Below are 21,757 nucleotides of genomic sequence, written 5' to 3'. Positions count from 1 at the left end.
GTCTGTTGCTGTCTCTCGCTCTTGCTATGATAATTCCAAATTCCAATAGTCTCTTTGCAGCTACTCACTCATGTGTTGCAAAACCGCCATGCTGGAGAGCAAGAGGCGCACTAGGACAAGATAAAGAGAGAGCTCAATTCATTTAGGAAACGGCCATTTCCTTTGTTTGTCTTAACCCAGTGCATCTCTTGCTCTCTAGCATGGCGGTTTTGTGCCACGTAATTGACTAGCTGCAGAGGCCCTAATATGTAGATTTAGCTAGGATTAAAAGCGAAGCTCCAGTTAAGGTGATTCCCTGGTTTTGCACTGCGCATCTCTTACTGCGCATAACAAGATGGCCGCCGCAAAAAAGAGCATGTGAAGTAACATTATTAAAATGAAGTTGACTGAAGAGAAACGCTATTGGAATTTTTGCTTGCGGTTGTTTCTTGCCGAGGTGAGACTCAGTGTGTTGGGAATGTACATAACGTAGGCAGTACGCGTGTTGCTGAGTTCGACTTCCTCACGGAGAACCTCGACAGTGGATGTTTAACTTGTGCTTACTCACTTTGATTTTTATTTAAACGCTTTCTTTATCACATTGTATCCTAAATGTGATATCTCGATGTAAATTCTGTAAAAACAGATTTTTTAATACTTTCTTCCCCCTTTCACATACATTCTATTTTGAAACTCGCCCCAGTCCTCTCTCGAAACTCGGAGAAAATGCATTTGGTGCGCACTTTCTGCAGCTCTACCGCAAAAACGAGTACGGTGACCCCCATTTTTTATTTCATGATTTTAATAAGGACAGTGCCTCCTTTCGATGAGAAAAAAATTGGCACAAATCTATGTTCAGTTTTTTGGCAATTTTACTAAATTATATGGATTGAGCTATCACGGGTTGAATAGCGCGTGTCCAATTCAATTCTACTTTGGAGCGTAGAATAAAAACAGGAACATTAAAAGGCATTTTTCTGGTATGTAAGTGGATAAACAATACAATAAAGTCAAATTCTGTGCGATACCACATGAATCATCGAAAAAAACTCTCGTTTTTGTCTAGTTTTGGGCTGCCCGCGGTTTTTGACAAAGGGTCCAAAATAGCCGTATTTCTCAGCATTGTGACGTCAAAATGAGCACGGTGACCCCCACTTTTTATTACTTTTTTATCATCTTCTTGCCTTGTTACATCGGTGTACCAGGTTTCATCTATAATCTATGTTAGGTTCTTTTACTAGGGAATCACCTTAATAAATTTATATACTCGTAATCCACAAATCAGACCTATCAGGTGCTGTTTGTATATCGTACAGACTTCGGACAGAATTTACGTTATTTTTTGCCCTATTTATACTTATAATTCGGCAGTTTTTCGAAGAATAATCTTACAAGACAAACTGATTGCAACCATTCACTATTCAGGACGATGGACTGAAGCACGCGCTTTCCTTGCACAACAAATTGTAAAATTTACAACAACATAAAACGTTTTTATAAGCTTTAGCATAAGAAAGTATTTATTCAAAAATCGCACGAGTGTAGGTTTTTGTCGAGGGTAAAGTGTCGACGGTTGAAGATAGAATGTCGAGGTTAAAATGTCGAGGGTCGAGGGTCAAGGGTAAAATGCCTAGGGTAAAACCGTGGATTCATTTGTAGTCTTTTTATAAGAGATGCTTCATTTTTTAGCTTTGGTCGCAAGATTTCCCGCCTTTCTGGAATTTACAGAAATGCCCACATGTTAATTCACGCATTTCCTCTTTTCGTTGCCTCCTATTTAGAAATATCGCATCGAGGGTCGAGGAAAAGACGTAGATTTACTTATAGTCTTTTTTTAAAGAGCTGCCTCTTTCTTGAATGTGAGCCCAAGATTTCTTGCCTTTTTGTAATTTACAGTTATGCCTGTATATGTTAATACACGCGTTTCCTCTTTCCGGCACAAGTTAAAATGTATTTTAAACATAAAAGACTATAACTTATAAACTTAGTAGTAACCGATGGTTAAGAAGTGGGTTTATCGTAGAGATTAGGGGTGCTTACCATTTGACGGAAAATTTCGGAAATTCTGGATGGAAGGTAAATGGTAGGGTCACTTTTCGGAAATTCCAACCGAAAATTGAGGAGTACGTTTTGAGGTAGTCCTTTCATTCCGGTTGTTACGAACCAAACAGAATGTTGCTTACCATTAACCAATTTCTCGGTTCCTTCTCGGTTCCAGACTCCCGCTACACAAATTCGCCCTTTTTTGGATTCAAACCGTAACGGATGTGGCATTTCTACGGTAAACTGGTAAATCGCTTACCATTATGCTTTCGACATCCCAACCGGATTTTTCTGTCAAATGGTAAGCACCCTAGCTAGATTCATGACATTGACGAGGCTGATGAGAACTGCTTATTTACTAGATTGTAAATAATTTTCAGCTTATAATTTTTAAGATTTTGCTAACAGATTTTTTCCTTTTAACCTTTAGCCATTAGTTTTTCTAGTCTATATCGATATTATCATCTTATTTTATCATTTTTATTATCATAATTATTCATAATTTTTATTATTAGTAGTAGTATTGTTTTTTTTTTTTTTTTTTTTTTTGTTTTGTTTTTCTTTTTTTTCCCTATGGCGCATTTGAATATGTTTATATAGATATTTGCGCCTTATAAGTTTTGAAATTAAATTAAATTTTAAATAAATTAACCTCTTTCATCGTGTACGTGAATCAGAAATTGCCCCTTTAGATGACCGGTAGTGACAACAAAAAAAATTGCGTCAGATCATTGACTTGAACAACACAGTAAACAAGGCTCATACTGAATTCAACGGTTTTATCCACAGTTACTTTGATACAACTGACCTGCGAAATTACAGGTGAGGAGCGAGGAGAGACGGCTGTATTCGCAGGCTTACAATTCAAACAGTAATGCGTGACACTGAAGATCTACCAAAGGTCGCTGAGATGCGATGAGAAAGCTTAGGTTTAAGCTTATGGAAGCTTTCAGGTGACAAATGACGTAAAATACTTGGAAACGTATAAAAATATAAAACTATTGAATTTGCAAGCACTCGTATCACTTACCAAAGACTTGTCCCGTATTAAGCTGAGCTTAGGCTCCATTGACTCGCATTCAGTACAGTACCTGACGTAGTTGTGTTTGTTCACAGTAGCGCTTTGCACTCTTATTAAATAGGTATTGTGACAGTACATTTCCCGCGCGACTCGGTCAAATTTTGCTATCACTCAAAGGCTTTGTATGAGCAACATGGGGTACCGAAATGAAAATTGGCTATAAAATTTGCAAAGGAATGCTTTTTACTCGCCCGCCAAGAAAATCTATATAATTTTCTCGACCCTCGATCCTTGTCAAAAACCTACACTCAAATCGCACACACCTAGTAGAAGAAGGGTCTCAGAATCATTTTCTTTTACATTTTACTTCTAAAGCACCATAATCTTTAAAACTATTTGATACACACGCGGTATTTTGATTACTCTTCCATGCCATGTTCATGTACAAAAACTAAAAACAACCGGCAAACGATAAGGAAGAAATCTTGACAAACGATTAAAACAAGAGGAGCAAGGAGCCAAAAACGGCTGTTTTCACAGGCTAGTACCAATCTTCCTTCTTGCATTTGTTATTTGAAGTGTCGTTCACCAGGCAAAATGTCACACAACAATTTCCGCTGCCACAAAAAGAAAAGAAGTAAAAATGACGTAATGTGAAAACCGGAAGGCATCTGCGCCTACACCCGCTTATGTATTCTATGCTATACACAGTTAGCGAATTGTCCTTGACACCGATGGAAAGGGTGCCTTGATATCAGTAAACTTGTTCAGTTTTTTCGGAGACAACCGGGGGAGCGTCAGAAAGGAAGAAAGATACAACATATGTGAGCTCAAAGGCGCAAAATTCAATACGTGAAGTAAAGAGGAAGCCGTTTTGATGTTTTTAATGTAACATTCTTAAAACTTGCAACTTTGTTGCTTTTAAATAAAACACTCCAGAAGAAACTGAATTTTAACTGAAAAACCGGCCAGAGGGGTACTCCCTATAATGGCCTATATGGGAGGCCCCGCCCGAAAGGGGCACCTTTTTCAGGCTTCAAGTATGTCAAAAGGGTAGGGAATCCACTAGTTGAGGTATACCAAAGAGCAAGGAAATCTGTTATTTCAGGCTGTAAAAAGGCCCAAAAGGGCTACAAGATTCATTTTGTGGCAGTGGAGAAATCAAAAAAGCGTTCTGGTTTGTGGTTTATTCATGTTTTAAACACAGTGTATCTACAATAGTCTAAAGGGATACAAAGTTGTATACTATGTATGTGAAAGGTGTACCATTTTTCAATAGAAGACATGCGAAAGGGATACGTTCTCTGCCATAAAGGGTAATGGGTTGGACCTCAGGGCGGAACCTCCGCATATTTGTTGTGTACCCCGTCCCCCGGGCTGAAGACCCATTTATGCAGTCTACTATTTTTTTAAACTCTCTGACCTGCTAGTGCAGATACACCGCAGATATATATTTTAATATTTTCTCACCCCATCCTGAACACAATCTTTCCATGATTTGTTGCTTTTAAACTTGTCCTGTAAAAGGAAACGTCAATCAATTCCAAGTATATTATGTCGAACTGCAGGCTGTCTCTTATCTTTCTTTTGAGTCACAGTAAATCGAGGGCACACGTCAAGGGGATAGCGGCAAAGCTGAAGCCCCAGCGAAGCTCACCGCCCCAAGATCTCCTCCTTTGTATCATTAATGTGCATAATTTTACTTTTTTCACTCGCCTGGCGTGGCTCTGATGAAGGAAAGACGACCGCTCGTGGTAGGATCGGCCTAAATCAAAGCATACTGATTCACTCAAAGAATTGTTGGGTTATTAAAGAGTAAGACAGGTGTGATTAACATCGGCAAATAGGAAAAGCATGCACAGTCTGCAGAATGAACGAGAATTTTAAAGAATACAGCGCCCTTGACCACGCACGTACAGGCGAGTGGGACGAGCTATGCAGTGGATACATTTGTTTTGCCTGTGTGTAATCACGAAGAAGAATTTTCTAAGCCTTTATCATGCAACTGCTCCCAAGTGCACTGCTTTGCAAATGCGACGATTCTCATTTAAAATTAACAACAGTAGCAGCAAAAGCTAATCAAAATATATTTTATGATTAATTTTGGATGAATTTCTAGTAAAGGATACCTTAGCCATTTATATCTTCAGTAGCTCTAAAGAAACAACATTAAGCAACGAAATGAAGAGACAGTGAGGTCGCCATGGGTGACGACACAATTCGCGCGACAGGTTTCTCGCACTCCACGCCTGCTTTCCGCTTGCCCTCACTAGTTAAAAACGCGAAACGAAAAGAACTCCTGTTAGGAAGGATCCTAACACAAGGGGCGTTATTATTTTTACTACTACTACTACTATTATTGTTCTTCTTGTTCTTCTTGTTCTTGTTCTTGTTCTTGTTCTTCTTGTTCTTCTTGTTCTTCTTGTTCTTCTTCTTGTTCTTCTTCTTCTTCTTATTATTATTATTTGTAGAAGTTTATTAAACTAAGTATAAACTGTAACATTGCCATGGAAACAAAGAAATAGCAAACACAAAGGAAAAAACGATGAAATTTAGATCGTGTTGCAAACCAATGAAGTAGTTCTGCAATTAACTAGGTAAGGTAAGGTAAGGTAACGCCTTTATTTAAGGAGGGTAAACACGTGACAGTTATGAAAAAACAAGCAAAAATAGTATTTAGAAAACTATCTAGAGTCTTATTTAGAAATTTCAACTATCTAAAAACTATTAACTATCTAAAACAAGTTATTTTACAGACTTAATATTTAAAGATAATCAAAACTATTTAAAAACTATTTAAAAGATATTCAAAATTACTTGTCTCTTTTTGCTTAGCGATCAAATTCGTATACAATTTCGTTATAAAAGATTTCACATTTTTCACCTACTAACTAAAGAGTTCATGTTCTTAACGGGTGTAATATTATCAAAATTGATTATGAAAGCTTGTCACAGACTAAAAAAACCCACTCACCAACGCAAACTTGAAGTTGCCACGACTGAAGGAAAAGCAGTGCTGTTATAAGAACAAAGCTTGGAAAATTGCTTAAACGAAACATTATACAGCGTGCTGTCAGCAAACATAACGCTCCAGTACCGTTCTGTAGTGTTGTGAGCAATAAATTGATTTGCGTCATCCAACAGCCAGACGTTTTGTTTAACTCCTTTGTACCCACGGGTACTTTGATGTCGTGGTAATTAATTCCGCCCAGTTTCCGAGAAACACTGGCTTGACCACGTGACCTAGCGTGATATTCGAAGAAACTAAGGGTGTTTAGTCTACCGAGAAATCGGCATGCTAGGACTTTGAAGCTTTGCTGGCTTAAATTCTACGAACAAGTAAATGGAATTCACACACAATTAAAGGTAATGTCAGTAAAAGAGTTATTTGCATGGTATGCAATTGTATAACCGGCGCGAACGCAAGAATCGGCCTAGCTTTGAAATATTGTGGAATATGTAAATCACCGCGGTTAGTTGTAGGAACATTAGCGTGGTCGACAGATTCCGCCGAAAAATCATCTAACGGTTATAAATCTGCTGCTTTGTTTAATGTTTTGTATCTCAATATTCATCTGATATTTTGAAGAAGGTGTCATAAAGTGGAAACTAACAGCTGCTTTGTGACTGAGCAGCCGTGCCGGTATTAAATCTTTTCCCGTTTGTTACTTTTCATCCTCCGTCTTTCCTCCGAAACTTGAAACTCCAAAAGCCTCAAGATGATCTCAAACGCCAAAGTTTAGCTTAAAGCCGACACTTGACGCTTGCAGTAGCCTGTGTGCAGATGTCCTTCCTTGCACTAGGAAAGGGACGTGATTACTGCCCCGAACCGCTGTTTTTTATCATGTTTGGTACGTAAGGCAAGATAGCCACAGCTGCGTGAAAAAAAAAAAAAATGCGAATTAATTTGCAACATTTCTTCGTTAAAAGAAGTAAACAAAGAATGTTCTAATTAAAATAAATATGTCTAAGATGTGCTCTGCGAAAGACCCTAGTTGACTCCATTCAACCAAGACGCAGACACAAGCGGTTATTATTTGTTCACAATTTATTCAAAATGAATACCCTTAGAGCGAGGTTGAACACGATAAGCAGTGTTCTCATGTGTATTAAGGCTTGACACAACCACGACTTCAATGGGTTTTGATTTCAAGGAGAAACATTCCTCTCATCCTTATTACAAATTACAAAAACGTGTTGTACAGGTTACTACTATCTGCACAATATAAGAAAAATCAGGAGATACTTAACGTTGGATTCAACCAGATGTTTTGTTCATGCACTGGTAATGGGGCGCGTAGATTAGATTAGATTTTCCGTACCATTTGTTCATTCCGTTCCGTTTGGATTACCAGTGCCAGGCTATAAGTCAAGAGAAGAATATTTTGTTAATGGCAAAACTCATCCCATTCCTGTTTTTAGTGCGAAAAAAAAGAACTGTTGACGGAGAATTTTTACCGAAATTTTCGCACAAATGGTAAGTGCTTCCTAGCCTTGCCCGTGGGAAATGAATCAAAACAACCCATTGTTATATACCACGTGACCATCGAAGATGAGTGATTTAGTATTTACATGTCTACACCTTGGGTAACCGCCTCAACGAACAAATCAGTTTTCTCCTGTTACCTACACTTATCTGGAAGTAAGAGCTTTAAATCAAGCTCTGTCACCGTCGGTGATGAAGTGAGCAATTAGCAGAGTGACCAGTTCTAAAATGAAGTGCAAGGGAACACCTGCCGTTATATATATATATATATATATATATATTTTTTTTTTTTGCTTGTTTAAAGTGCTGATTGCGAACTTTGTTCCGTCCACCAGATGTTTTAATACATTCTTGTGAGCGAACGCCGAGAACGAGTGAGTATAACAATATTTGAAATAATTTTTACATGCAACATGTCTCTAAGAGGGCTGTTCAAACCGCAGCTTTTTCTAGGTAGGCTTTACAAGCCCTTGGGTTTAATTTTCCACCTCTAAAGGTAGCAAAAAAGGTTTAACGTGCAGTAATGATATATACTGATGAATTTGTAAGCCTCTCTCACGGCTTAAACACAGCAGCAGCGGCGCCTTAAATCATTTAACGTGGGCAAGGTGAAAATTTGTCGTTCAAACACTTTTATCAAAGGGGGTATTAAATCAAGCGCCAGACCTCATTCTTTTTAAACCTCACAAAGAAAGAAGGGTAGAATCGTGTGAACAAAGGTAAAGCAATACGCATGTATGGGTTTACAGACGATCTTGTGTTAGCATGACCTTAATTTTTGTGGGCACGTCTGAATTAGCCTTTTATAATGTCTGAGAACCTCTTCGTTATCTTCCATCAATTTCTATTCTTTCAAGAAAAAAAAAAATTTGAATTCTAGTGGACGAAGATGATGACGGATTTAATCTCATTCAGCCATCGCTGATCCAGCAGTTGAAGACCATTCTAGATCAGTATCCTGACGATGGACAGATATTGAAGGTAAGAAATGTGGAAGGCTTAAAGTGCTTATCACCCCGAAGCTGATAAAATTTTGACGAATTCTACACGCTTTGAGCTTCAAGGCAAAGTGCAATTTGCGTGAATCGGATAAAAATAGCGGTCTCCATGCTCAGTACGCCTTCGACCATGACGTTTTTTGAGGCATTGTTCTTTTAGCTCTGATCCGCTTTGTTGTAGCTCTCTTCCTATTGTATTCTTCGATAAACTGTTGACTCGCAAAAGGCTCGGCCGCGTAAGGAATAACAACATCTTGATATTCAGCCTCTCCGCTGGCTTGCGTGGTTGGTTCTTAATTTTCTACTTCTTGTCGGAAGATTGGCTGGATATTCGGTACAAACCCAGGGATAAAATCCCAATCCATTCTGAGTCGTCAGAATAGACAATTGACAGGCTTATTTAGACTGGAAGATGGTGGCTTAAAAGCAACAACGACGAACTACGAAAACGGCATCGAAAAAATAGGTTTGGATTTATCATTAGCAGAAAACAACAATTTTGCACGCGCATTACGCTTTTTGTACATTTCTTTGTCGAACACGACTTCCTAATTTGTTTGGAGGACATTAACTCTTTTTCTATCCCTAGATACAGTCCATTAAAATATAACTCCAGAAAGATTCACCAACATGTGACAAATTAAAACGACACGAAAAAAGAGTGATGACTCAAAGAAACAGCGTCAATTCACGTCCCAGACGACGTCGAACTCTGACATGCGTGCTGAGCATTTCGAGGGGGATAATGCCTCAAAATACGTCACACGTCCCAGTCCCAAAATGTCATGGCCTAAGATATTAATTCTACATATAATATTTATAAATCTGTAAAAAATTGAGATTTACCTTAAATCGAAAACAATCTGCAGCATCGTTTACTAAAATTTTCCTTTTTTATTCTATTCTTTAACAAATTTGGAGCGATGTGCACTTTAAGAAAAATTTAGTGTCTGACTATAAAGAGGTATCCCTTTTCGCCTTTACCGTTTCCTGATTATCTTCAGAAGTTGTAAAAATCTAACAAGGACAATCTGAAAACTGGGTTTGATGAGATGAAATGAAATGAGATCAGAGGCCCGTTTCTCGAAAGTTCCAGTAACTTTCCGGGACCGGAAAGCTGTTTTAGATATTTTCCGTGTTCAGTTTACGTTCAAGATCATTTATGAAAAAGATGTAAAGGAACTAGTAGTTAACGAAGCAAAATTGACTGGTTGGTGGGCTAGGATCGTGCTACTATTCAGCTGGTTTTTATTCTAAAATGTGCCTTTGGGCCCATAATGTTACCGGGCGTTTCGAGAAATGGAGCGATGAGGTAGGTACTCATGAGGCAAGGTGAGATATGACAAAGCCTAAGCCTTATCTCGAACTTTTCATGAGACGAACCAAACTCTAATATGGGACGACCTAAATTAAGATCGTCTGTTGGGTCAGACGTCGAACTTAGGAAGCTTCGAACCAATTAACTGAATCAGATATGAGTAATAAATTTCTTCTGAAAGAGGCTAAATATATATCATACAACGTTTTGATTTATTAGTTCAGTTCGTCGCATGTGAAGATCGACCTTTGTCCCGGAGACGATCTTCAGACCTTCTATCCGTCTGAAGCAGACGTAACGTGTGGGATGATCCAGACTCATTCAGACGAACTTAACTGGGCCAGACGTCACACTTTTATGAACTTAACTCACTAAGTTTGGTTCGTCTCATGAAAAGTTCGATGTTCGGCTTAGGCCTAAGATAGGCATAGGTTGGAAATAGAGGAATAAGATAGGAGTAATAAGATGAAGTGGGACGAGATGAGATGATAAAGGATGAAAAGATTCTTAATGAATTATGACGAAAAGGAAAATATGAGATGAAGTGATGTGAGGCGGGATAAGATGGGATATGCGATGATTTTGCCAAGAAGAGAGGGACAGAATAAATACGAGATTAGATCAGATGAGACAAAAGATAACACTAAATGGATTACTTGATGAGACGAGATAGAGTATTTAATCAGTTAAAAAAATAAGATGAAAAAAGGTGGAGTTTATAGGGAGCTTTCGCAGCGACGAGGGCGACGGCAACAAGAACGTCAAAAAGCACTAGGTTTGATCGGCAAAACAACAACTCTGCGCGTGCATCACACGTTTTTGTACATTTCTTTGTCATTAATGCATGACTACGACGTGAAATTCCCTCAAGCGACGTTTTATGGAGGACGTAAACACAAGACGACAAGTTTCTCTTTCAACTTCAACTTCAACTTCTTTATTATTATGCACTATTTACATCAATTGCAACTTGTTAATACAAAAATACTTTTGACAAAAAATATATATATAATACATGATAAAACCAAGGAACAATGAAATAGGCGACCAGATTAGCCACTGGCTTTCGAGCTGGTTGCTAATATGTCAAAGGTAAATGTGGCATTTAACAAAAAGTGACAATAAACAATAATGAAAAAATGGACACGAAATATTATCTTATTACATCAATCACTAATGTATAGACACATTTTTTACATTTATATGTTTATATCTAATTATATGAATAGCTTTCACGGACAGAAAAGATGAGCAGTATTACACTGCTCACAAGTAGCAATTAATTTATTAAATTTTTTGGAGCGGTTAAGAGGTACTGCTTATAATGCTTTTTAAAGGAATTGTCAGGTAATTTTTTTTACGCTGATAGAAACTGACTTCCAGACTTTTTGATGCAGAGAACTGAAATGTTGATTGGCCATATCTAGTTGTTGTGTTCATCCTGTAGAAGTTTTGCCTTGATGCATACCTGGTGTGATGTTAATGGATTTCTGATGCTGGTGTGAGAGCACCAGAGAAAACAGCTGGAATACTATTTTTATCATTTTGAATTTTAAGCGAAAAGTGCTATCTTCATCATGTAGATATTATTTAATTCTAAGATTTCGAGTAAGGCATAGTAAACATTAGCATTTTCTCTCTTTTGAGCAAAGAACATGCACCGTATACAATGATTTTGTTTAGTTTGTACCCTTTTGAGTCTTGTTTTGCAGGCATCGCCCCAGCTCATGATTCCATTTTTTAAATAGGGGTAAATTAGAGTATAATATAAGTGCATAAGGACACTGAGGTCAACGTTTTTTGCTTGTTTGCTACTTATGTGCCGAAACTGGGGTTCCCAGTTTAGATGTTCATCTATGTAAATTCCTAAATATTTCACAAAAGGCTAATTACGTGCAATATTATCTATATTAATATGGACAATCTTCCTTGTTGATGAAATTAAGATATAGTTTGTTTTCCTAAAATTAACAGACAGCTTGTTAGATGCGCAACACTAGTTCAAGTTCGTTATTGACAAAAGATTCCAGTTCGCTAGAGCTGTTACTCGAAAAGAACATATTGGTGTCATCAGCAAATATTCTAAAAGAAAATTTGATAGTGGCTCTGCAGCAATTTTAATTAGCTTATTTGGAATATCTAATGATGCTTCCTGTAGGATAAGACTAATCCGCGGAACTGCAGACCGCGGAACCTACGGAACCTAAAGAAATGACTGTTTTATTACAATTGCCGATAAAATAATTAGTTGCAGTTATTTTTTTTACAATGACTGAGCGACTTTTCAGCCGCTGATTGATCGAGAGCTATTGTCGATAACAGAACAGACCATTGAAAACTGTTGTCGATCTCGGTTTAGTATCACCGATCAAGAGCTCTAGTTCCGAAACAGAAAGTCCTGGAATCGCGGACTTCTGGCTTGTTAGCAGTCGTCGTCGGAAGGAGAGGTATAGATTTAAACACAGTGGGATGAGAGAACGATAAAGGTATTATTGGCGCATGCCGTCACTTCTAATGACCGCTCTACATCCACCATACACACAGAATCTTTGCGACCTCCTCAAATTCATGCGATCATTCTCACTATAAACGTATTATTCCATCTCTTACCTAAATACCCTTCATCCCACTATTAAATTTATATCAAACTGTTCATTCAAATCTTTCTCCTTTCTCCACGTCAAGGTGTCCCTCAATGATGGTATCGATCACTGAAATTGCTCTTTATACTAAACCTACAGCCGAACATCAGTACCTTTTACGCTCATCATGTCACTCCTTACACACTAAACGAGCTTTTCCATTCAGCCTTGCCCTGAGAATACGACGTATATGTTCCTCCCACGATACGTACAATCTCGGTCTCCTCAACCAGGAGATACAACGTATTCATACTATCGAGTGTAGCTAAATGTCGTGGGTAGTGGGTCGTGGGTCGTGGGTGTGGGTGGGTGTGGGTAAATGTCGTGGGTAAAAAAAAGTATAGAAAAAAATGATTGAAAAGTGATTGAAAAAAAGAAATAAATAGAAAAAAGTTGTAAAATATTTATGAAACGAAAATCTCCAACTCCTTGATTGCCTTTTTCGTCACGGCTTCTTCCTCGTCTTCTTCCCGATATTTCCTTAGCCACGCTTGACTTGGATCCCCTTTCACACACTCGCTGTATAAAAGACATTATATGTTGCCGATGAAGATTTATCCATACTTGAGCTATGGCCACGAAAATATACGAAACAGAAGTAAAATTTCTGCAATTTGCAGAAAGTATTGGACAGCTCTGACTCGATAAATGAAAATAGCTGCTCACTATTAATCTTTATTCGATCTACAATTCCAATGATCAGCGGAGATCTTTTGAGACGATGGAATGCGATCACCGTGGGAAAGGGGAGGGGAAGAGGACAATTTTGAGGTATTTCATATTTTTGGATAGAAGTCTTTCTTAAAGAAGTTTTATGTCTCTTACCTTACGAGGGAACCACCTTCATGCTCAACCTTTCAAGTTAAGGCGAGACGGTATGTAAATTTTATTGCCGTACGGAAATAAAATTTTCTCGATTCTTTTTGTTTTGTTTTCTGTGCAAAATCTTTGCTATAACGATTCTAAATATCATTCCTTAAACTGAAAGGGCGTTTCAGTCACGAATGTTGACTTCTTTGAGAAAAAGCAGTTCAGTCTCCAGTTTTTCTATTGCCTGCTTCAGGAGTTACATAGAGTACAGAGTTTCTTTTATTTTTCACCTCAATGCCTTTTTAGTGTCCGTTTTTTCTAAATGATTCGCTTATTTGCTTTGCTGACCGAGGAGGAATAGGACTGTTACGCGGAGATTTTCGTTTCATGAATTTTACAACTTTTTGCTTTTTAATTTTTATTTTTTTGGAAAACTTTTTGTACCCACACCCACACCCACGACCCACGACCTCTACCCACCACCCACGACCCACGACATTTAGCTACACTCCATACTATCACACACACTCACACAAGCGACTCACCCTCGCGTATCCCTCCAGTTGTCGGATACCACCCAGCCATTCGCTCAATATCATCAATTTTTCACAAGCACATTCACTTTCTCTCATCCTCTCAACTTTGTGCTACTCTGTTTAAATCTATACCACTCGTTGCCTTCCTTCGTACTAACAAGCCGGAAATTCGCTAAGTGTACTTCCCGTTCAGAACCAGAACTCTCGATTAATGTTATGGTGTTATACACGGTTCAAAATCCTCTATTTTTCCGCAGCATCGTCGAGAACGAGCACTACAGGCGGCCATCTTGACCGGGTCTACCTTGAAATACTTAAAGGGCGGGGGACGGTTTGGGAACCCCGAGGCCTGCTCTCTCGGCACATTTGAATCCAATTACAAAATGGCTGCCAGTGAAATTAAAGTGAGCGCTCGATCTCGACGATCTTACGAAAAAAAGGGGACTGTGAACGGTCTATCAATGTTATAATTGATTGTAACTAATTATTTCATCACTTTAACTAAAGGCAGTTGTAATGAAACAGTCATTTCTTTAGGTTCCGTAGGTTCTGCCGGTTCCACAGGTTCCGCGGTTCCCTGGTCTGCAGTTCCACAGATTAGTGGCTCAATTTATATTAGAGACGAGTTATCCGTCAGACGGATAATTCGTCTAAGTATAAACCCGAAGGCGAATTTTGCTCCATAATTCCTCTAAATATTTTTCGCGGGTTACACGACGGGTGTTTCGGTGTTGAGGAGCCGAGTTGGGAAAATATAGGAACCAGTCCCTGTCATGTGGAAACGTCGTCAAAATTAAAATTTAGAGACGGATAATCCGCCTAAGACGAATTGTCCGTCTGTTCTCACGTCTTGAAGACGTGCTAACAGACGAACCAGTCTCAGAGGAATTTTACTCCATCATTCGTCTTAGCACCGGATTTATACTAGGGGCCAATTATCCGTCTGAGACGGATAATTCGTCTCTGGTATAAATTCGGCCAGTCTTACCCCTTTCTGTACATCCAAATTTGAGAAGAGTCTGCTCACTTGTGCTTCTGTGACTGGGGACATAACGAAACTAGATAAAGGGGTTTTCTTAATATTCTCCTTAGGGTTTTCATTGTTTTGTGGTATGGTGCTTGCCGGTTGCGGTCCAACATTTATAAAATATTGATTGAATTGCTCACGGATATCAGCTTTAGAAGTGTATATTTTATTGTTCCCTACTATTCTTGACGGAGTAATACAACCTGTTGCCTTACGTTTTATCAATGTACCAATTAGCATTCCATGTGGCCGTCAGGTTATTTTTGCATTCTTCAAAGCGTTTACCTGATTAAGCTTGTTTGAGAACTTTTTATACTCTGTTATTTTATCCGGATCAGTTAAGAGAAAGGGCGTCTTATTTAGGAATTTGTTCATGCTTAGCGTGCGTATATCGAGTTATGGATGCACGCGGGAATTTTGGAGAGCATGAAAGATGAGTAGCTTCTTCAGTGCTCTCCAAACTTCCCAAGTGCATCCGTAACTCAATATACGCACAGCTAAAAGCATGAGCAAATTCCTTTATGACAGAGCTGACCAAAATGCTTGCTTTTCGATTAACTACAAAATTCCCGTAACGCGCGACACAATAACAAACGCTTCTATTGGCTGATTACAAACACGCCACATTGGCCCAGTTTGAATGAAAATTCTTTCTGAAGGAAAATTTGCTTATTTATTCGTTAACGATGAATGAAAACTAAAAAGAAACAAAGGTAAAATAGTCTCCCACCTAAAGTTAAAATACTCACATGTTCGTAAGAAGTCGTGGAGTATGGTTTGGATTTGCTTAAAAGATGTTTATGTTTTGCTGGGCGAAATCCAGAAAAATCTTTTTTTAGAGAAGACGACTGTCATCCTACTTTAACCTTATATTCATCTACGAACAATGGCTGGTCATTACGGCTTCTTGAGAAGATCTCGCAGCAGTTATTTTTGTGAGTAATAAATTTTTCTTCTTGTGTAATTTGTCTTGTTATTGCACGAGAAATTTTCCTGCCTCAGTCGGATTGTTCGGCGATAACAAAAGTGCATAATTTTTCGCTGTCGAGCTTACTTTATAATTAACTTGTTTTGTAGGATATAAAACAAACGTTAAAAACGGAGGACACTTTATACAAATTGGATATTTTCCGACACCGAGCAATTTGTGGTCTTTTTCCACTTAAGTGTCAGTCTTTACGGCAGACTTTTCAACGAATCATTCAGGCTCTATTATTTGCGAAACATCTTCACCGCTTTTGCAGTTGGTTTGAGTGGCTAGAGCGAAGCTAAATTCCAAAAAAAGCCTAGAAAGTTTTTATCACTGCCGTCGATTTTGGGGTACTAAAGAAAAGAGACGAAAAACACAGCCGAACACATCATCTCCATAGCGGCTCAATAGGACTTACATAGGGCAAGCACGTGCACTATGTTACAAACATACTTTGTTTATTTTTAATTGATTTGAGTATTGCATTTGTTATCTATCGCTTTCTTAGCTGTTTTTGCTTATTTCTGGATGCTATTTTTATAGGTTCATGTTTATTAATGACAGTTTTTACAGCCCTAATTACACTATTGGTCAGATCATTGATGTTGGAGTCTGCACTAATAATAGCGTTCCACAGTCAATTGCATTAATATCTTGCCTATATAATTCTTGGCTGAAGTGAAAATTGGATTTTGTTTCTTGGGTGATTTACAGGCACATCTACAATGCAGAATGTGGGTTGGTGATCAGAGATATCAATAAGCTCGATGCCAGATATTATGTCAGCAGTGGTATTGATGTATATATGGTCCATAAGTGTTGCAGCATGAGTAGTAATTCTAGTGGTTTTAGTAGTTACGGGCAGAAAACTGTTTGAATAAAGCATATACAAATAACCTTCCGTTTGCGAATGGGTAGCGCACTTTAGAAAATCAATGTTCATATCACCTAAGATATTTCATATTTATCACTTTCTCCCTCTAATATAAACTTGGGTGGGGTCCCCAAGAATTCAATTACAGGGAAATTCACCTACATTTGAGCCAGAATAACCTCAAAAAAGTTTGGAAAAAGCGAAGTCTTTTTAATAGTGACGTTTTCGCTGCCGTCGCCGTCAATGTTGCAAAAGCTCCCTTATGATCTGTATCTGGGGAGTTAATGTGTGAGATATAAGAAGAAGTGGCTTGGTTATAATGCTACTTTATGATTGAAAGAGGAGTTAAAGCGTCCTCTATTTTAATGTGCATTTGTGTATTAGGAACTCATCCAAAATGCCGAGGATGCAGAAGCAACTCAAGTGAAGTTCCTTCATGACCTACACAGCTATGGAACAGAGAAACTGCATAGCGAAGGACTTGCCCAGTTCCAGGTAATCTGTGAATTTTGTCGTAAACTCTCATAGAAGGAATGACTTATTGCTGCTTAAGAACACCTTATGATATTTTTGTTCCCTCCTTCTGTAAGAATTCTTTTTATCAGCGGGTTTGCATAAATGTTTCCTCCTCGCCCTCCTCCTCCGTCCTTCAGCGAAGGATTTACTTTTAAGTGACAACATCACAGCTCAGTATTGTCCACAAACTGTCTCCCGGCGTTACGCATAGTGTTTCATAGATAATTTAAAAATAATTTCCTGCAGGGCCCAGCACTCTACGCCTACAACAACGCCGTGTTCACCGCAAAGGACTGGAAAGGCATCAGGATGCTCTGTGACAGTATAAAAGTCAAAGATCCGATGAAAGTTGGTCGGTTTGGCCTCGGTTTCAAATCGGTGTTTCACGTCACAGGTAAAATAACTATAGATTTAGTAAACTCCAGCTGGTGGTTTCTTATCAATCCTGCGTTAACTCTGATTGGTTGAGCTACTACTAGGCTATATGTTATACCCCACTAGTAGCGAAAAGCGCCGGCTTTTTGGCGGCAAAAAAGGATTAAAGTCTAGCTTTAAGCAGCTAAAATATTTTATTCTCGATATTTTTTACCAACTAGTTGGATTTTACTAAAACAATTATTCCTCTCGCCCTCATGACCTCTGCGTCAGTAGCCCATTCGGCCTTCGACCTCATGGGCTATTGACTCAGAGCCCATTCGAGCTCGAGGAATAATTGTTAATTATACCTCAGCTGACGATGTTGTAATTAATGGCAGCAAAAGAGTTTCATGACACTGGCTTTTGGAGAAAACCATCTGAAAGCTTGACATTTTGGCGGCACATGTAAGAAAAAAATCCGAGACAATTTTGGCGGCGTATATTGAAAAATGAAAATATTTCCTAATATCACTAGGTGCCAAATTACGCTAGCAATCGTGAGATTTTTTTATGAGTTTAATGTATCGAAAACTCCACAAACTGAAGCTTGCGAATACCGCCGTCTCTCCTCATTTTGTGAAAAGTCTGTAGCTGCGGGGAACGAGGAGAGACGGCGTATTCGCAGGCTACACAAACTAATACGATTAAAGCAACCATTTGGCTTAAGTTCAAAATAGTCTGAATTTTTGTACAAACTTAATTCCCGGCGTTTAAATTATTCTTTCCATGTAAAAAAAAACCGGTGATCTGTCTGGTGGTAGGTTTCCTACACCGAGTTATAACAACAACAACAACACTTTATTTCACCCCATAATATACAAGAAATACAAATTTATAACAATAGTACAGACGATGATAGGGGCGCTGGCTGCCCGAAATAACCTAAGAGCAGGGGGGGGGGGGGGGGGGGGGGGCCACGACTCCAATAGCGCCTAGTACTTGTTTTGTGTACCAATGATCCACCGATTTATGACATCACATCCGGTTGCACAGTTGCTGCTCTGTTTTGGCGCGAAGCACCAAGATGGACGCCCGATGCGGAATTATCTTGAATGCCGAGAATATTGAGAAGGTATCTAGCCGGCCTTTCAAGCAAATGTCATGACCAAACAAAGAAGATTTAGTATTACTTTAATGATAAATATCATACAGCTGAGTGGAATGTCATGGCGAGTCTTGCGATGTGTCAAAACGAGTGTCGTTAACGTTTTGCGGCTGTTGCGGCCTATGATTTAGAGAAGTCATCAATCAAAATATAATTTCCTGAGCGGAATAGAATAAGGAAAATGCCGATGGCCACAGTTTAAAGTGTTCACCGCTGGAAGGCTGGATCACGCCCCGTAAAGTTGCAGAAACTTGCACTCAACTGCATGGTTTTGAGGAATGTCATGGCGAGTCTTTGGCTGTTTGTAATCGAGCGTCACTCAAGAGTTTGGCTTTCGCGGCTTCTGATTCATCGAAGTCACCAATCAAAATTGCTTATCCTGAGCGAAATACCGCGGAGAAAAAGCTTATGGTCACCGTTTAAAGTGTTAACAGCTGGAAGGCTTGGCAATCGACGTAAAATTGCTGAAAGCTCTTCTCGACTGTACGGTTTGAGCAATGTAATGGTGAGTCTTTCTTTGTCTAATCGACCGTCACTCAAGACTTTGGTTTTTGCATCTTCTGATTCACTGAAGTCATCAATCAAAATACCCTATCCTGAGCGAGATGCCGTGGAGAAAAAGCCTATGGTCACAGTTTAAGGTGTTAACAGCTGGAAGGCTTTGCCACTCGACGTAAAGTTGCTGAAAGCTCTACTCAACTAATTTCGAAATAGTCACATCTTGCGTGCTTCTCGAAGGTTAGTGTTGGATTTTTAGCATTTGATTTGTCTTTGAAGATTTATGTTTAGAACAAGCCTTAAGCCCAAAAGTAGTCCAATTTGTCATTAGGGAAAGTTCATTTAATATGACAAGGGGGGGGGTGAAGATATTGGGGGAGGGGCTCCGAAAATTTTTAGACACCCGAAGGGGGGGCTCTGAAAAAATTGTTGCGCTAGGAGGGGGGGCTCCGAAAATTTGTATACTTCAAAACCAACACATGACATCATTATACAGATCGGATGGTTTTCAACTCAACAATTTAATGACCTGTGCAACTCAGCTATATCACGTGGTTTACAGATATAACAAATGTAGTCTCAGTAATTATTACACTCTTGTTCATCCCAAAAATGCTTTAGAAAATTGTATCACAACTGTATCTCAAGTTTGTCATAGTATAAACCATTGAAGACAATAACGGTAAATACATTTAATACGGTCTAGCGATCTTTTTTCAGGGGAGCAAAGGAATTGAAGGAGGAGGGGGGGGGGAGACTCTGAAATTTTTTCGACTACCAAGGAGAGGGCTCCTAAAAAATTGAACCGCTAGCGAGGGGGGCTGCTAAAATTTCAAGCTTCGAGTTTCAACATCTTCATCCCCCCCCTTGTCATATTAAATGAACTTTCCCTTATCTGAGAGAAATCAAGAAAGTTTGTGCCCTTCCTTTTTTTCTAAGCTTGCAAGTGTAACGCACCTGAAAAGAAACCCTTATGCACTACTAGTCATATTGTCAAAATAACTAGTTTGAAATTACTCCTTATCTTAACTGATAACAACAACACTTATTTAAAAATGTATCGCTCCCGAACATGTGTTAATTGGTTCTTGACCTTTACAGTTGGAAAAAAAAACAACTACGATTTACAGTGATTATAGTTATGTAATTAATTAATAAATCCAAAAAGAATGAAATTACAGTGTAAAAACAAAACAGCTGTTTTAACTGTTTTAGAGGTCTGAAGGGATCACTAGAGCTGTAATATGAGATTCAATAAGAGGTCTAGTTACTTTAGAACACGTTACAAGTTTCCTGCAGCAAAACACATATTTTGGCTTGCTAATTACTTGTATTTCTTGATGTAAATTGCATGCTATGAATTAAGTGTCAGTTAGGGTCATTCACAATACTGTACTGCACCTTATTTTATTTGACGATTATCTAAGGTATAAAAATGAATTTTGTGTATTTTTAAAGACTTCAATATATGCTTACTTTTGAATTTATAAACAATATATATTTAAATCCTACACTGTAAGTCTGGTTGTCAGTGTAGCCTGTGTCGCAGACATAATCTATTGCTGGTTAGTAACATCTGCAAAGCCGTGCCAATATTCTGGGCTGCCAATCACAATGTGTTTCGATATTCCCTTCAACCTGATTGGCACACTGATAATGGTATTTTTAAGAGGCCAATCATAGCACATATGCAAGTGCTAGTTCACAGGTGGGCCATGGGGTGCCCAGAAGCAGGATTTCAGTGCTGTCTCACATGGGGACTTAACCAGAAGTTTAGTTCTGTCTGTAGCACAGGCTAGTCCTCTGGGCATTAATGTTTAAATTATGTATTTTATGTTGCTTAGCTGGGAAGACAAAAATAGATGTCAGAAGAGCACAAAAAAGAGAGTATCAAGAAGTATTAAAAAGTATATCTACCACACAACTCGTAAAGAGAGGTGAAAGTCCATGAGGACAGAAATGTTGTTACAGAGCCATAAAACATTAATGTTAAGTACAACTCACTGACAAATAAGTTAAAAGGAAGGAAGAATACTGACATTTCGAGGAATACACTTTTCTGGTTTATGGAAAATCTGCAGCAACAGAAGACACTGAAATCATGTTAAGCTGGTCCAGGATGTCAATTCTGTTTAGATGGAATCCTCTGACAGTGTCTAGGCCAGTGTACAGTGGTGTGCTTCGAAGCTGGTCCTTGGTAAGACATTTCTTGACTCTACATGCCAACTCTCTTTCAAGGACCTCAAGGCTAAGTGTCTGTTTCCCTGACATTCATTTTCTTGTCAGGGATCAGCAAATTTTAACTAGACGACTGTGTTAACTGTAGTTTTTTTTGTAAGACTTAAAAAACTTCACAGGAAAGACTGAAACTAATGATCTTGCACTAAGCAGCTTTGAAGAAATCAAGGTTTCTGGGGGGGTGGGGGAGGCTGTACTGCACATATTTCCCTTGGAGATACGAAGGCAAACACCCTAGATGCAACTATAGGAAACCAAACTAACCTTGAATTTAATAGA

The 21,757-nt window shown here is 38.7% G+C and overlaps 1 protein-coding gene across 1 annotated transcript in view; it reads left to right on the top strand.

Annotated features, from left to right (window-relative positions):
- The first annotated feature begins 6,292 nt into the window (after positions 1-6,292).
- Positions 6,293-21,757, top strand: part of LOC140930910 (sacsin-like) — a 40,814-nt gene continuing 25,349 nt past the window's right edge. The window contains exons 1-5 of the mRNA XM_073380630.1: positions 6,293-6,409; positions 7,865-7,903; positions 8,410-8,510; positions 17,089-17,199; positions 17,467-17,614. Of these exons, the coding sequence (XP_073236731.1) occupies position 7,903; positions 8,410-8,510; positions 17,089-17,199; positions 17,467-17,614 (361 nt within the window). The 5' untranslated portion in view covers positions 6,293-6,409; positions 7,865-7,902. The remainder of the gene's footprint in view (positions 6,410-7,864; positions 7,904-8,409; positions 8,511-17,088; positions 17,200-17,466; positions 17,615-21,757) is intronic.

The sequence above is a fragment of the Porites lutea genome, chromosome 3 (assembly GCF_958299795.1).
Source record: "Porites lutea chromosome 3, jaPorLute2.1, whole genome shotgun sequence".
Lineage (NCBI taxonomy): Eukaryota > Metazoa > Cnidaria > Anthozoa > Scleractinia > Poritidae > Porites > Porites lutea.
The sequence above is the reverse complement of the archived record's forward strand: the minus strand, read 5'-3'. Positions and strand labels throughout refer to the sequence as shown.